Source organism: Panthera uncia, assembly GCF_023721935.1.
Source record: "Panthera uncia isolate 11264 chromosome A1 unlocalized genomic scaffold, Puncia_PCG_1.0 HiC_scaffold_16, whole genome shotgun sequence".
In the NCBI taxonomy this organism is placed as follows: domain Eukaryota; kingdom Metazoa; phylum Chordata; class Mammalia; order Carnivora; family Felidae; genus Panthera; species Panthera uncia.
In genome coordinates this window covers 27866498-27882418 of record NW_026057576.1, presented here as the reverse complement: position 1 = coordinate 27882418, position 15921 = coordinate 27866498, and the positions used below count along the sequence as shown (strand labels likewise).

Here is a 15921-nt window from a genome sequence, read left to right as displayed (position 1 = left end):
AACAATTAAAAGATGTCAAGTTTATCTTCATAGTGTGAGAGGCTAATCAGTCTATCTGAATGAAGCAGGATTACAGGTTTAATTGAAACTCATTGTCCAAAAATAGTATGCATGACAACTGAAAGTACTCACTGAATAATAGAGATCCTAGATTTTTGCTATTCCAAGTGGTGTTTGTTAGTCAGTAGTACCTGCCATGACCTGGGACCTTGTGGAAATGAAATGAATTGTGGAAATGCAGAACGACAGGCCCTAGACCTTCTGAATTAAAATCTACGTCATGGCAAGATCCCCAAGTGATTTGTACATATATAGAGGTTTGGAAAAAAAGAGCATCCAAGATTTTAATAGGTTCATAGTTCCAACTTTTGATTTTTTCCCTCCAAATAAAGTGTGTGCTTGAAGGAAAAGCCAGAGCTGGAGGACGAGGGAAGGGCAAAGACCTTGGTGGTTCTAAGGTCTGGGCTTCCTTCCAGGAAGGTGGAGCCTTTCTTTGGCTGAAGAAGTACTTTTCCTTTTGCCCTCATTCCCTCTTAGAGCCCACCCTTCCTTGGCATGTATAGAGTGTTAACACTGATCACCAAATGAATAAATAGTAACAAATCAATATCCTTTTCTACTGCTTTCCCTCTTATAATTTTTCACTTTCTTAGTGAAGTTTTGCAGAAATCATGTTTTGGGGTTTATGTATTTACTGGTTTTCTTCTGGGGAAAAAAAGAATTATGAAAATGATGTGATCTAACACTTGACATAGCATAGCTTATTAGACCATGTTCATTTTGCTTTGATTCACACAATGTTTTAATATTTACATTTTCTTGGATAAATGTTTCTGTTATGTAAAATACGTGACAACAAAATTTAGTTTCTGTGTTTCTAACCTTTACCCTGAAACTCCCTATTTAATTGAACATTATTTCAAGTTAAATCAGATTCTCCAGAGACATCAATTATTTTAGAGGGCAATGCCTACTCCTAGGGAGATAATAATGATACTGATTCAAATAAGATTAAATTATCTCTCAACTCAGAGAAAGTGAGAGGAAAAACAAAAGAAAGCTTTCTTTAAAGAATGCCAGCTATTAATGTAGAAAGAATGAGAACATCACCATTTTGTAACTCCCAGTGGAACAGCTGATTCAGGCAAAGCAAGCATCATTAACTGATATTAAATCAATGAGATGAAAGGTCATCGGGTGTATTAGTTACATATTTAGTGTAAGAAATTACGCCCAAATTAGCAGCTAAAAACAACATTTACTCAATTTCTAAGAATCAGGTATCCTTGAGCAGCTCAGTGGTGTGCCTCTGGCTCAAGGGTCTCATGAAATTGTAGTGAAGCTGCTGACCAGGACCACTGTCATTTCAAGACACCTCTGGGGCTGAATGATCTGCTTCCAAGCTCATACATGTGCTAGGAGGCAGACTTTAATTTCTTGAGAGCTGTTGGAACATGGTCCTCAGTTCTGTCACACAGCGCAGGCTATTCTATAGAGCTGCTCACATCCCCTTGCTTCCGCCTGTGTTGTTAGAGTAGGAAGTTAGTTAGGTTTTAACAGAATGCCTGTAGGCCAGCAAAAGGGGAGTCATGGCCAGCTCCCGGGGAAAGTAGAGACCTGTCCTGGCAGCACTCCAGAAACAAAGCCACAAGAAGCTGGATCAAACCAGAGAGGCCCAAGACCAGGAAGACCAGAAACCTTGACCAAGTAAGGGAGAAAAGGCACAAAAACCTGCCCCCCCACAAATCGCCTCCCCAGGCAATAAATATTCCACCAGCTTTCGTTTGAGCTCACCTGAGTGTACTCTCACTTTCATAAACTTTCCTACTTGCACTGTTCAACTGTTGTGTCTGGTCTTGGATTCTTTCTTGTGATGAGGCCAAGAGCCTCTGGTGACATTCTGGAGACAGGCTGGGTGGAGGTCTCAGGGCCCCAGGGTCTCCCCAATCTACCCAGCAACAGTGTGCGTGGCCAGAAAGAGAGGCAGAGCCAGAGAGCCTGAGCCAGAGGCAGGTCTCTTTACAACCCAATATTGGAAGTGACAATCCTACCACTTCTATACATTTTATTTGTTAGAAGATAGTCCACAAATCCAGTTCATGTTCAAGGGGAACAGATTACAAAAGTGCACGAAGGCCAAGAATGAGGTCACTGGGGTCATCTCAGAAGCTGCCTAACACTAAATGAAGAATGAAATGTTTTTTTTTTTTTAAACATTTATTTAGTGTTGAGAGGCAGAGAGAGACAGAGTGTGAGCAGGGAAGGGGCAGAGAGAGACAGAGACAGAATCCGAAGCAGGCTCCAGGCTCCACACGGTCAGCACAGAGCCCGACGTGGGGCTCAAACCCACGAACCGTGAGATCATGATTTGAGCTGAAGCTGGACGCTTAACTGACTGAGCCATACAGGCGCCCCAAGGAATGAAATGTTTATATAATGCCAAAGTATAACTCCATAGAACTTCCTGGCACAATACACTGAATTTCACAATATTACCCATGAAGTAGCCTTGTCAAATGTGTTTACTAAATTTAATTAATTTTTAGACTTAATGTTACTTCATAGTACATTAAAGGGGTGGATAAAAGTTACCAATAGCTCGAGGAAGCAGCCAGACAAAACTGGATGTAGGGCATTCTACAAAACAACCTTGTGGGATTCTTTAAAAGGTCAATGTCATGTGGGAAAAAAAGGTTGGATTAATCCAAACACTAAAGAGATACAACCAAATACAATGTGTGAATCTTGACTGGATCCTGGATTGCACAAAACTAAAAACAGCTAGAAAGACATTTTAGGGATAACTGAAGAAATTTTAACATGTGATAGATATTAAACTATATTATACAGTCATTATTAATTATTATTACATAACTAAGTGTAATAATGGAGTTATGATTTTGTAGGAGAATGTCCTTATTCTCACGACAAGCTGAGATAGTTTGGCGTGGTGTTACAGAGTCTGCAACTAACTTTTATTTATTTATTTATTTATTTTTAATTTATTTATTTAAAAAAAAATTTTTTTTTTAACGTTTATTTATTTTTGAGACAGAGAGAGAACATGAACAGGGGAGGGTCACAGTGAGAGGGAGACACAGAATCTGAAACAGGCTCCAGGCTCTGAGCTGTCAGCACAGAGCCTGACGTGGGGCTCGAACCCACGGACCGTGAGATCATGACCTGAGCCGAAGTCGGACGCTTAACCGACCAAGCCACCCAGGCGCCCCTGCAACTAACTTTTAAATGGTCCAATAACCACCACAGGTATGTATATGTGTATATATAGAGAAAAAAACAACCATGGCAAAAGGGTAATAGTAGGACACTAGAGTATATACTGTTCGTTGCATTATTTTTTAAAAAGTATTTTTAAAACTTTTCCATGTGCTTGAAAAGTTTCAAAATAAAAAACTGAGAAAAAAATTTCACTGAAAAAAATTTCACCTCCTAATTCCATTGGTCTTAAAACTCTATTTTAGCTAGTCTTTCCCTCTGAGGAATGTCTAAAATAATAACCCTTCTCTTTTGAACTCAAGAAACTTCCTGAGCACAACTACTAAATATATCATGCCACTTGTATTAGAGTCGGTGGTTTATATTTTGGCTTTGTCACTCAACTGGAAGCTCCGTAAGGTAAGGACGGGGTTTTGTATGTATCACTGCACAAAACCAGGCATAGAGAATTACACACATTACACCACATCTGTTGATGCTTATAAATTAAGCCAAAGTGAAATAAGAAATAAAAGCCAAGCAGAGAGTTCACTTTAAACATTGGCGTGTAGTTTATACAGTAGAGAATTTGTTCTGCTCTCAAAGAGCTCTAAAATCATTATTTTTGACTCATATTCTTCACAATATTTATTTTTTATTTAAAAGTAGCAGGTTGGGGCGCCTGGGTGGCTCAGTCAGTTAAGTGTCCAACTTTGGCTCAGGTCATGATCTCGTGGTTTGTGGGTTCGAGCCCCGCGTTGGGCTTTGTGCTGACAGCTCGGAGCCTGGAGCCTGCTCCAGATTCTGTGTCTTCCTCTCTCTCTCTCTCTGCCCCTCCCCTGCTCACACTCTGTCTCTGTCTCTGTCTCTCTCTCAAAAATAAACCAATATTAAAAAAAAAAATAAGAAAAATTAGTTTAAAGAGAGAAAATAAAAAAATAAAAGCAGCAGTTTAAAGCCTAATTTTAACATGGTTAATAATACTTTTTCTTTAAATAGGGGTTTACAAAGAAGTTTATAAATCTTGTATCACTAAATTTTACCATGTGGTAAAATCCTGAAGTAATAAATGGAAAATGTGTTTAATTTATAGATGGTTAAAAAAAAGGCATGTTTGGGGGTGCCTGGGTGGCTCAGCTGGTTGAGCGTCCAAGTCTTAGTTTTGGCTCAGGTTATGATCCCGGGGTCATGAGATCGAGCCCCCGTTCATGCTCCATGCAGAGCATGGAGCCTGTTTGAGATTCTTTGTCCCTCTCTCTCTGCCCCTCTCCCCAACTTGCACGTGCTCTCTCTCAAAAAAAAAAGGCATATAAAGAGAACAAGTGACCTATATTACATAATCAATTCCCAATACTTTATTTCTCTTTTCAAAAATACATGCTTATTTTTTTGTTTTTTGCAATGTTCATTGCATGCTTGTTTTCTGCTTGAAGAGTTGGGACTGTATTTTATAAATTCTTAGGTCAAGAAATGTGACTTAATTCATTAAAAAATATATTTGTACGTACTGTGTTTAGCTGCACTTTATGAACAGCTGCTTCTTGAGATAGGTCTGTTTCATTTATAGAAGAATATATAATAAATCAGCATTTATTTTGCTGATTTAAGGTTTTCATCCAAAAATTCAGTAATGGCTTCTTCGTCTGCTGAATGAAGTAGTCTTTGAATTAGCTGATCCAGATGCTTCTCTCCACATAAAAATTCCTGGTAAAAGAGACAGTTATTATAAAAACCTGATTAGTAGAAATAAGAGAAACAAAGCAAAGAATCAGATGTATATTTACTTTGTTTCTTTACAGTCCATATTTAATAGCAACAATGGATTACTGAAGTGGTTCTACAACATAATGAACACAATTGCTAACTTGGGAGGATCCTGTTATATTGGCTTTTTATGTAAAAAGTGAATCCAAAAGAGTAAATGGAATTCTACTCTTTCTTTGTTTCCATTAGCATTTTATTTAAAAATCAATCTTCTAGAAGTTGGATCTTTCCAACTCTGGAGACACCAAAACAAAGGAGATCTGAATAGACTTGAAATTTACCACCTCTCTCTTTAAAATTCCTTTGCTTGACTTTCCTAACAGGGTTCTAGGTCTCAAACCATCTTTGGGAGGATGTTTGCCTTCTTTTGTTCCCCAGAAAAGATAAGGCTTTTTACTCTTGCCCTGAAAATTCCACCCTTTTCATTCATAACACATTATTTCCCAAGGGCAAGAAAGACTGAAATGCCTCCATCAATGCCCCAGGCACCTTGCTGCCACATTAACATGCACAGCCCCTCCTTGCCCTTCTCAGGCTTGCCAAGTCCTCTGGACCTCCCAGGACCATTTCAAGCTCAAACTTCTCATGCCAACCCTCGAATTTAGATTGTATTTAATCCATAAGTGGCTTCTACTAGTTCTGTTTTTTCTTAAATTGGAAATGTGGTTTTAAAATGTAGAAGTCCTGTGCAACCAAAAAAATATTTATACCAAAATATTTAGGGGACAAACGTCTTGAGGTCTGCAACTTGCTTTCAAATGGTTCACCAGCAACACAGGAGGTGGAGGAGGAAGAGAAGGCAAAGGCAGCAAATGTTAACAACTGTTGCATCTAGGTACAGCGTGTGTACTGATTCTTTTTTTAATGTTTATTTTTGAGAGGAGGGGGAAGAGAGAGAGAGAGAGTGCATGCATGCGGAAGGGGCAAAGAGAGACAGAAGCAGGCTTCAGGCTCTGAGCTGTGACACTGGGCTCAAACCCATAGCTATGACCAGAGCCGGGGTTGGACACCTAACCAACTGAGCCACCCATGTGCCCCTTGAACCAGCCTTCAAAGTATACTTGAAGTTTCTAAATAAAAAGTTCAGAAAAATAAATGCTCTTATGTTTACCTCAAAATATGTCTATTGGGTGAAAACTGTTCAGTTAGACTTCCTTGTAGTCTTCCCTACAGTTCATCTCTACAAGTCACTAAAATAATGACAAAGTACCTTTCCTGTGCTACAGAAGTTCTGTGTAATAGAGTTGTTGGGAACAGTGAATTAGCAGAGTCCTATATTTTAGAAATGTTCAAAATCTAGACATTGGCCTAATGGAACCATTTCAATGTCAGCATCCGGAACACAGAACATTTAAAGTTTTGATGTAGGTATGAACTAATCTTATTTTGGTCTTTCTTGAATGATCTTAAAGTTGAATTTTAGGTTAAGCGTATACATTTATCTCTCCTATTAAACTATAGGGGGAACGATGCCTTCCTATCTTTGCATTCCACAAAACACCAGCATATATTAAAACCTCAATTAAACTTTAAAAGTAAAGCAAAAGCACTATGATAAGCTTTTAAATTAAGATTTAAACCATTTTGAGCATAATATGGAAACTGCTTATAAAATTAGCAGGCCCAGAACTCAAATGATCATGGTATTGCCAAGGTGATTTCATCATTTGGAAATTGTATCAAAAGGATCATCCCTCTTAAATGATAATCACATCACACGTAGAGTTCAATTGGATTAACCAGAGTGCTAGAGATAGAACAAGGGTGAATGACTTGTGGTTCCTAACCTTCAGAAGCTCATAATCTAGTGACAGAGTGAGGCACCACAATCAGAGCAAGAAATCAAGGAAGCAACTGAGGGTTGTAAGGTTAATTTTAAAAGAAGGTGGCAGGGCGCCTGGGTGGCTCAGTCAGTTAAGCGTCTGACTTCAGCTCAGGTCATGATCTCACAGCTTGTGAGTTCGAGCCCCATGTCGGGCTCTGTGCTGACAGCTCAGGGCCTGGAGCCTGCTTCACATTCTGTGTCTCCCTCTCTCTCTGCTCCTCCCCTGTTCACTCTCTGTCTCTCTCTCAAAAATTAATAAGCATTAAAAAAGAAAAAAAAGAAGGTGGCATCAGGGAAGAGTTTAGGCAGGAAGAAAAAATTTGCATTAGATCTTAAAAAGATAATAGTATTTCTCTAAATAGAGAGCAGAGCATTTCTCTCTAAATAGAGAGCAGAGCATTTCAGTCAAAAGGAGGATGAAGAAAGGCATGAAAACAAAGTATTCAGGGCAAGGGCAAATTTTCAGTTTAAGGGAAATACAGGGCAGGAGATAGGTTGATGTTCAGGAATTTGCACAAGGACTTTGAGAAACAATAGAAACATAAAACAATATATTATAGGGTAGTCTGTGCTTCTTATCTAGATGAATGAAAATAAAAACAAAATCACCTACACGAGAACTCACACTAAGAATATGAGGTGATCTCACAGAACCCAAGGATAGGAATGTAAAGGCTGGTGCCACCACCCTGGGAATGCAGCCTACGAATAAATGAATGTGGGGATTAATATCATCAAGATTCTTTCCATCCAGTTCTATTTTTGCTCCTTTCAATTCATCAGCTTCATCTCTTACTGAACACTGCCTTCTCCTCATGGTTTGGAAATGTGGCTTCTAGCCTCTTGTAAATCTTACGTATTTCAGCTTTAGCCAAGAGAGAGACTAACCCTCTTTGTCTCCCGTTTAAAAATGCTAGGAAGGAACTCATTGGTGGGGGCTTGTTCGGATTTCCTCCCCAAACAAACCAATTATTGTCTTCAATCGTGTAAGAGCAGAACAGTTTCATCAAGAACTATGTAAATGGAAGGAGGTCAGGCTCTAAAATAAAGGAGCAGAGCTGAGCTTAGCTGAGCTAAGTCCCACAGACATCCACTTTCTTTCCCCTCCACGCCTTCCTTTCTGTCCTGGGGCTACTGCCCTCGGATTAAGGCCCTCAATCACTTTTCCTGCCTCATCTACAACTCTTACAGTTCCTAAATTATTCACTTCTACTTGTCTCTTTACTGTCCTTCATATAAATTTTGATGTTTTACTACATTTTTTTCATGACATTTCCAAATTTCCTCCTTTCACCAATATGGGATGTTTTCTTTCTTTCCAATAGGTGGGTTAGTCATAATGAGAGCACGCAAATATAATTTCCCTTACATTTCGGAGTCTGGCATGCAAGTTTCGTCAGTAATAACATGTTGGTTATTATAACCAGGCCAAAGCCAGGTATTTTATAACTATAAAAGCTACTTAATTTGCCTGTTTCAATACTGAATACCAACTGAGGACCTAAGGGCTATTCTAAAAAATATTACTGGTCATAAGAATGCAGCTGTCTCAGGAAAAACCATCACCACTACCAGAAAACAAATGAAAGAGTATGGCGTAATTACAACAATATGGCCAAACATATTTGGTTATTGCTGTGTGTTTCCTGAGGAAAGGGAAGTGAGCAAATATTTTCTCCTTTTTGACAAGGCTATTATGTTCCTATTTAAGACAGTATTAAATTGCTGAGAAGACAGAGGAAGTGGCATAAGATACACAGAAATTTCTAAATATTTTGAAAACACAGACATTTCCCCTTGTAAAATGAGGACTTTAATTTTGAGTATAGAATGGGACAGAATAAAATGAAAGAAGCCTTATGTATCACATGGCATCAAGGAAAAAGATCAGAACTTTCCATCCCTTGCCTTTTGTACACAGTCCTTTATGAGAACCACTTCGTTTTCCCCTTCAATGGAAGCAAAAGGGGAATCTTCCTGTGCTTCATCATTAACGATTTATGTCAGTGATCCGGCCAAATGGGATTTAGTTAGGTTAATGTTCAAACCATGATGAGAGGGTCTTTCCCCAACAGCATAATTATAACTCCTGAATCTAATGAACAATAATACATCGTGGTAAGCAGAACTCTAGGACGCCCCCTGGTGGAGGGCTTGCAGAAGTCCCTCCCTTATGTCAAGGCAGAAGCTGTGAATATGACAGAATATCACTCCAGTGATTAGGTGACTAATCAGTTGACGTTGAGTCATTCAAAAAGAGTATCACTGGCATGGGCCTGACCTAAGCAGATGAGCCCTTAAAAAGGCCTGCGCCATTCCTGCAAAAGATTCAAAGTGGGATTGGGCATATGGAAGGGCCACCGAGCAAGCAACTGGACCTGAGAGCTCTGAACTCATCTCTGTTGTGTCCAGATTTTTAACCTATATAACTATTAAGATAACATTTTAAAACACCATATTTGGGGTAATTTGTTACACAGCAACAGGAAACTGATACAGTGTATACATGCATATTGAATATACCTTAGTACACTGTGATTGCATAGCAAAGAATCTGGAGTTCAAAGAGAATTGTTTGAAACTGGTATAAAGACCACATTTTTTACCATGAAACTAATACAAGTATCTGCAAATTTTAGGGTACTATCTTAAACTGGCTTAATGATTTTAAATTACTTAGTAAGATTTTAGACATAACTCTCTAGAATTTGAGTATACTTTCTTTGAAAAGCAAAGTACATAAAGCATATTCAGTAATAGTACCTTAATATCACGAACTTCATATGCTATCCTGTGGTCAGTGACTCTATCCTGGGTGAAATTATATGTCCGAATTCTCTCTGACTGGGCTCTTGTTCCCACCTGTGTCATAACAAAAAGGCAATTCATATTTTAAATTTATAATTACCTTTATTATAATGGCAACATACTTGTAAATGACTTTTCTATTACAACAGTTTCAATTTTTTCTAAAAGTCATATATACAAAGTGACAAACAAGGAACAAGAATGGGCAAAACTTACTGTTTAAGACTACAGGTTTGTAAAGCTTAGTTATGGAATAAGAATGAACGTCTCTTTGGTACTTTAAACTTCAAATATTTAAAACCAAATTATCTTTGGGGCGCCTGGGTGGCTTGGTCGGTTGGGTGTTTGACTTCGGCTCAGGTCATGAGCTCACAGCTTGTGAGTTCGAGCCCCGCATCGGGCTCTGTGCTGACAGCTCAGAGCCTGGAGCCTGCTTTGTCTCTCTCTCTCTCTCTCTCTCTCTCTCTCTCTCTCTCAAAAAATAAATAAACATTAAAAAAAACAAATAAAAAATAAAACCAAATTATCTTTGCATCCCAATCAGTTCTTCCTCCTGTCCTATAAATAACACCACCACATGCCCTTGGCTCCAAGTGGGAAACTCTGACATCCCGCAACTTAGCTCACATTTCACGGGAGCTTGACACAGACACCAGGGGAGAATCCCTCTTCAATTCATCGTATTCTCTACCTGCCCATTCCCAATGGTTTCATGGGTCACCTGTTACATCCTGCCCTTTCCATTTCTATCATTCAAGGGCTTGTTATTTTCACCTTCATTCCTGTAAAAATCACCTGATTCCTCTTCCATTTCTCTGCTTACATTGTGTTGCCCTGCTTAGCCTGCTTAAAACAGTTTTCTGATAAGTTTTCTTCTTCGGTTTCTTCTTGTCTACGAAGCAGACACAACTCAATTCATCATTCAAGGTACCTCATAATGTGGCCAACCTTCCCAACATCATTTCTTAAAACTATGTGACCCACTATAATGCCACTTATTAAACCATATCAAAATTATGTGCATTTCTGTCAACTCAGCTAAAACATCATCTCAAGGGATGCCCTTCCCAAACACTCTATCATCCCCACCTTTCCAGCTAGCAACGACTGAAATAGGTTAACTTTCTCCTTTGAAACTCCTTACACTTGGAATCTTCTCCACAACACACTAAAGTTTGCCTTACGTTATGGTTATATTTTTGTTTAATGTTTGTCTATTTTTGAGAGAGAGTGCAAATGGGGGAGGGGCAGAGAGAGAGAGGAGACACAGAATCTGAAGCAGGCTCCAGGCTCTGAGCTGTCGGCACAGAGCCTGCCAGACTCGAACCCACGAACTGTGAGATCATGACCTGAGCCAAAGTCGGACGCTTAACCGACTGGGCCGCTGCAGGTCAGGTACCCCATGGTTATTTGTATTCTTCTTAATCTCACCTCCAATACCTCCCCAACACAATACCCCCTCTCACACACTTCCACTTTTTAAGACTAAAAAAATACATTTCTATAACTTTTTTTTCAAAAAAAGTTTATTTATTTTTGAGAGAGAGACAGCGTGAGCAGGGAAGGGACAGAGAGAGAGGGAGGCACAGAATCTCAAGCAGGCTCCAGGCTGAGGTGTCAGCACAGAGCCTGATGTGGGGCTCTAACCTACAAACCGTGAGATCATGACCTGAGCCAAAGTTGGACCAAATGAACCACCCAGGTGCCCCTATAACTTATTTTCTTAACCCCTTAGGCAAATGATATGGAACTAAATTAAATATGGCTGACCATCAGGAGAATTTTTAAAAATTAAAGATGCTAAAGCCCAACCTCAGATATACTGAATCATGGATTATGTAGATTTAGAATATTCCCTAGGCCATCCATTCTACAACCAGCCAGGTATGGAAACTACTATCACCATATTAATGCCCAGGATCCCACCCAAATCAATTATGTCAGACTCTTGGTGGGGGGCGGGGGGCTGAGGGATCTACAAAGCTCTTTAGGTGATAAATGGAGCCAGAGTTGAGAACCTGATATAATGCCTTCCATATAAAAGCTACTGTATATATTAGCTGAAGCAAAAACTTCTCTAAGTGTTAGAAATACCTACTAAAAAATTCACACAGGTGGACAAGTTAATTGGGAGGCCTTTTCTGCTGCCTGAAGCCAGAAATTTCTGAAGACACACACACACACACACACACACACACACACTCTATTTGTATCAGACCAATATTAAATACTCATTTTAAAAATTACTGTGTGAACATTTGGTACTGAAATGCCAAATAGCAAGTAAATCCCAATGTCTTTTATTAATCCAAATGTCACAAAATTCATCGTGTTTACATTATCACTTACTTGCCAAGAAGCAATGGTTTGTTAATGAGCATTCCTATCTGCAAATGTATATACTGATCCTGAACCACAGTCTAGGATTCCCACAAACAGAGGATTATTCTCCCATTTATCCCATCACTTTTACTAGTTGGAAGTTAGAATGTGCATAAGGAAAGCCAGAAGGACAAAAGTGTGAAGAGACCAGGTAAAAAGAATAATGTTTAAAGTTTATATGATTCATTATCCTTCCCAAGTTAGGGTAGCATACCTATCCACAAACAATACAAAGCACACTTTCTCTTCCAACCTCTCTCAAAGACAAACTTAACCTTTTTTAGGATTTAAAATCCCACAATAATTTGTTTACTTATATCAATGACACTCATTTTGTTTAACCTTCATCTACATATTTGAATAAATATCATACATCTATATGGTACAAAATTCAGAAAGTACAAAAGGTATATATAGTGGCCAATAAATCTCTCTTCTACCCCCACCCCACATCCCATCAGTAGCAATCACCATTATAGGTTTTTTGCAGTGACATTTACTTTTGATCCCACAGAGTTTTTAAAAAAGCATAGGTTTTTAAATTTAAAAATCTGCAACTATCCTAATTTCCAGAGAACTTTTTTATCTTTTAACCTAATCTCCTCTCAAGATAGTCACGATACAAACACTGGAGGGAAACAACTGGGAAATAATTCGGAGTTTACGCATATCTATTCATTTTTTTTTTAAATGTTTTATTTATTTTTCAGAGAGAGAGAGAGAGAGAGAGAGAGAAAGCTAGGGAGGGACACAGAGAGAGGGAGACACAGAATCTGAAGCAGGTTCCAGGTTCTGAGCTGTCAGCACAGAGCCCGACGTGGGACTTGAACCCACGAACTGTGAGATCATGACCTGGGCCGAAGTCGGACGCTTAACTGACTGAGCCACCTAGGCGCCTCTCTCATCTATTCATTTGTAAACTGACACATCCAAATTTAGCGCTAACCTGCCAGTCCATATGCAATAAAATTATTGTTTATTTACAAATAAGCAAGTTTCTCTATGCTATCAGATATTCCCATTTGATCAAGAACAAACGCTGTATTTTCTACATACGATGATGACTTTTTGTGCAGAGGTATCATTATACCAAATAAATCTTACCTGCAGTTTTCTAGTACTTTGTTGCTGACATTTGTCTTTCTCAATAATCTGCTGGTAGAGTCTAGCTCTCAACACACGCAAAGCTATCTCTTTATTTTTTATCTGTGACCGTTCTTGTTGGCATTCTACTACAAGCCCTGGAAAACAAGAATCAGAGGTAAACTGTAGCATCCAGAAGCCAAATTAAGATAGACCTGAGATGTCAATTATATCTCAATAAAACTGGAAAAAATATATTTTTATTTTAGACAGAGAGAGAGAGAAAGAGAGGGAGGGAGGGAGACCATAAACAGGGGAGTGGAGGTGGAGGGGAGAGAATCGTAAGCAGGCTCCATGCTCAGCACGGAGCCTGATGTGGGACTTGATCCCATGACCCTGGGATCATGACCTGAGCCGAAATCGAGTTGGATGCTCAACTGACTGAGCCACCCAGGTGCCCTGAGCTCAGGAATATTTCAGATTAGCACACTTTAGAAACCAGCAGCAGATGGCCATTTAGATTCAGATATCTGAATGAGATACTTCAGATGAGAAGAGTGGAAGCAGTAGCATCTGCATCCCACAGCTCTGCCTCTCCCTCCCAGCTCATTCACACAACAGCCCGACAGAGTGAACTGCTGCTACCCCCATGCAGTGCTGCTCCATTCTGTTTTAGTCAAAGAGCACTCAGCTTTTCCCCGTTAAGCCACAAATACACACAGAGCTGATGTTTTAAAAATGACTTTATACAACCCAAATGTCTGTCAATAGATGAATGGATAAAGAAGATGTGGGGAGTGCTGGTGTATATTCATTTATAAGTGTGTGTGTGTGTGTGTGTGTGTGTGTGTGTGTGTGTGATGGACTATTACTCAGCCATAAAAAAGAATTAAGAAAAAGAACGAAATCTTGCCATTTGCAACAACATGGATCTAGAGGGTACAAACGGTAAGTGAACTGCCAGTCAGAGAAAGACAAATACCACATGATATCGTTCATATGTGGAATTTAACAAACCAAACAAACAAAGGAAATAAGAGACACACAAAAAAATAGACTCTTAAATATATAGAACAAAATGGTGGTTACCAGGCGGAAGTAGGTGAGGGGATGAGTGAAAGAGGTGAAGGGGATTAAGAATACACATATTGTGATGAGCATTGAGTAATGTATAAAATTGTTAAACTACTACATTATATACTTCAAATGAATATAATAACACTTTAAATTAATTATACTGGAATTAAAAACATAAGTTGAAAAGAAAAAAAATGACTTGATACAGTTGCCTCTTGAACAAAGTTTGAACCTGCCCAAGTCCACGTATATACATAGATTTATTTTTTTACGGTACAGTACTGTAAACATATTTTCTCTTCTTTATGATTTTCTTAGTAACATTTTCTTTTCGCTAGCTTACTTTAGTATAAGGATGCAGTATTTAATACATACAACACAAAGTATGTGTTTATTTTTTCAGTAAGGTTTCTGGTCAACAGTAGGCTATTAAGTTTTGGGGGAGTCAAATTTATAGGTGTATTTTTGGCAACAAGGGGTTGCATTCCTAATTTCCATGTTGTTCCATGTTGTTCAAGGGTCAATTGTTTATAGAAACTAATGAGAAGAAACTATTTATAAAACTCTTTATAAGGAAGAGTTCATAGTGAATGTTTCTCAGTTGTCCTGGTTCTAAAATCAGCTAATCCCACATCTGATCATACATGTTTTGGTTAGCCACCTTCTGGATTTGGGTGGGTTTTGCCTGTTGTGTAGCCCAGTTACTAGCCTGAATCTCGACGTGAAATAATGACCCTTGATACTTCAGGCTGTGCTGTTCTTAACTTTGCAGCTACCATTCTGAAGGTCTAGGTCTGATCCTGCTCTCAAGTACCTTAGAGGTGAGCCACAAAACCCAAAATCCATATTAGCTTAGGCCAGCTAAACTGATACAGTCGTAAGTAACTATTTTGCTGGAGACTTAAAAATTTTCTGTAAAATTCTACCCTCCAAAAACCCCCCAAATTTAACTCTCTAAATTGTGTTTTTGCCCTGTCTAAATAAGCTACAATCTACAGCTGCTAAATACTTTTACTAGGATACCTAGGTTTCACCTCTATTAGTTTATTCTTGACTGCTGTACAGTCACATGCAGCCCTGTGTTTGGGCTGGGGCACTTTCCTGCAGCTGTCCTGAATCTGGTATCCTTTTTTCACCATCTAAAAGGATATGAAAATATTTATTTCAAGATGGCTAGACGCTCATAAGCTTTCCTTCAAATTCTTCTTCTCAGCTGACCGGCAGTAAGTTCTACCTAAACATCGATACTATTCCCATCCAGTGGCTCAGATCAGAACTTTGAGCTTAAAACTCTTACTTAGCAGCTCAGTGATTCCCAAGGAAATCACTTGATCTTATATTTTAATACACTTTCTAAAGACCAGAATTTAATCACAAGTACTCCCTTAGGAAGAGAGGACCTGGGTCCGGGGGAACTATGCTGAATAATAGAAGAGTTGTTGAATAAGGTACTAGGATGATTAAAAAACTGTAAAAGTGCTTTGGAAAAAAATAACTTTTAGGGGCAGCTGGGTGGCTCAGTTGGTTGAGTGCCTGACTCTTGATTTCTGCTCAGGTCATGATCCCAGGGTTGTGGGATCGAGCCCCATGTCAGGCTCCATGCCGAGCATGGAGTCTGCTTAAGATTCTCTCTTTCTCTCTCTCTGCCCCCTCACCCACTTGTGCTGTCTCTTTCTCTCTTTCTAAAATAAAAATAATTAAATTTAAAACTTTTCTCAGTATTGTTTTAATACTCTAAAAAAGGTTCCAAAATTCCAAGTAGCAAT

At 38.9% G+C, this 15921-nt stretch overlaps 1 protein-coding gene across 6 annotated transcripts in view; it reads right to left on the bottom strand.

The window, feature by feature from the left end:
• Positions 1-4548: 4548 nt before the first annotated feature.
• The window catches only part of MTRF1 (mitochondrial translation release factor 1), a 63732-nt gene continuing 52359 nt past the window's right edge, over positions 4549-15921 (bottom strand). For all 6 annotated transcript variants that reach the window (XM_049647011.1, XM_049647012.1, XM_049647010.1 and 3 more), the window contains 3 exons: positions 13100-13236; positions 9569-9667; positions 4549-4920 (listed from right to left, as the gene is read on the bottom strand). In XM_049647011.1, coding sequence (XP_049502968.1) covers positions 4807-4920; positions 9569-9667; positions 13100-13236 — 350 coding nt within the window. In that variant the 3' untranslated portion in view covers positions 4549-4806. The remainder of the gene's footprint in view (positions 4921-9568; positions 9668-13099; positions 13237-15921) is intronic.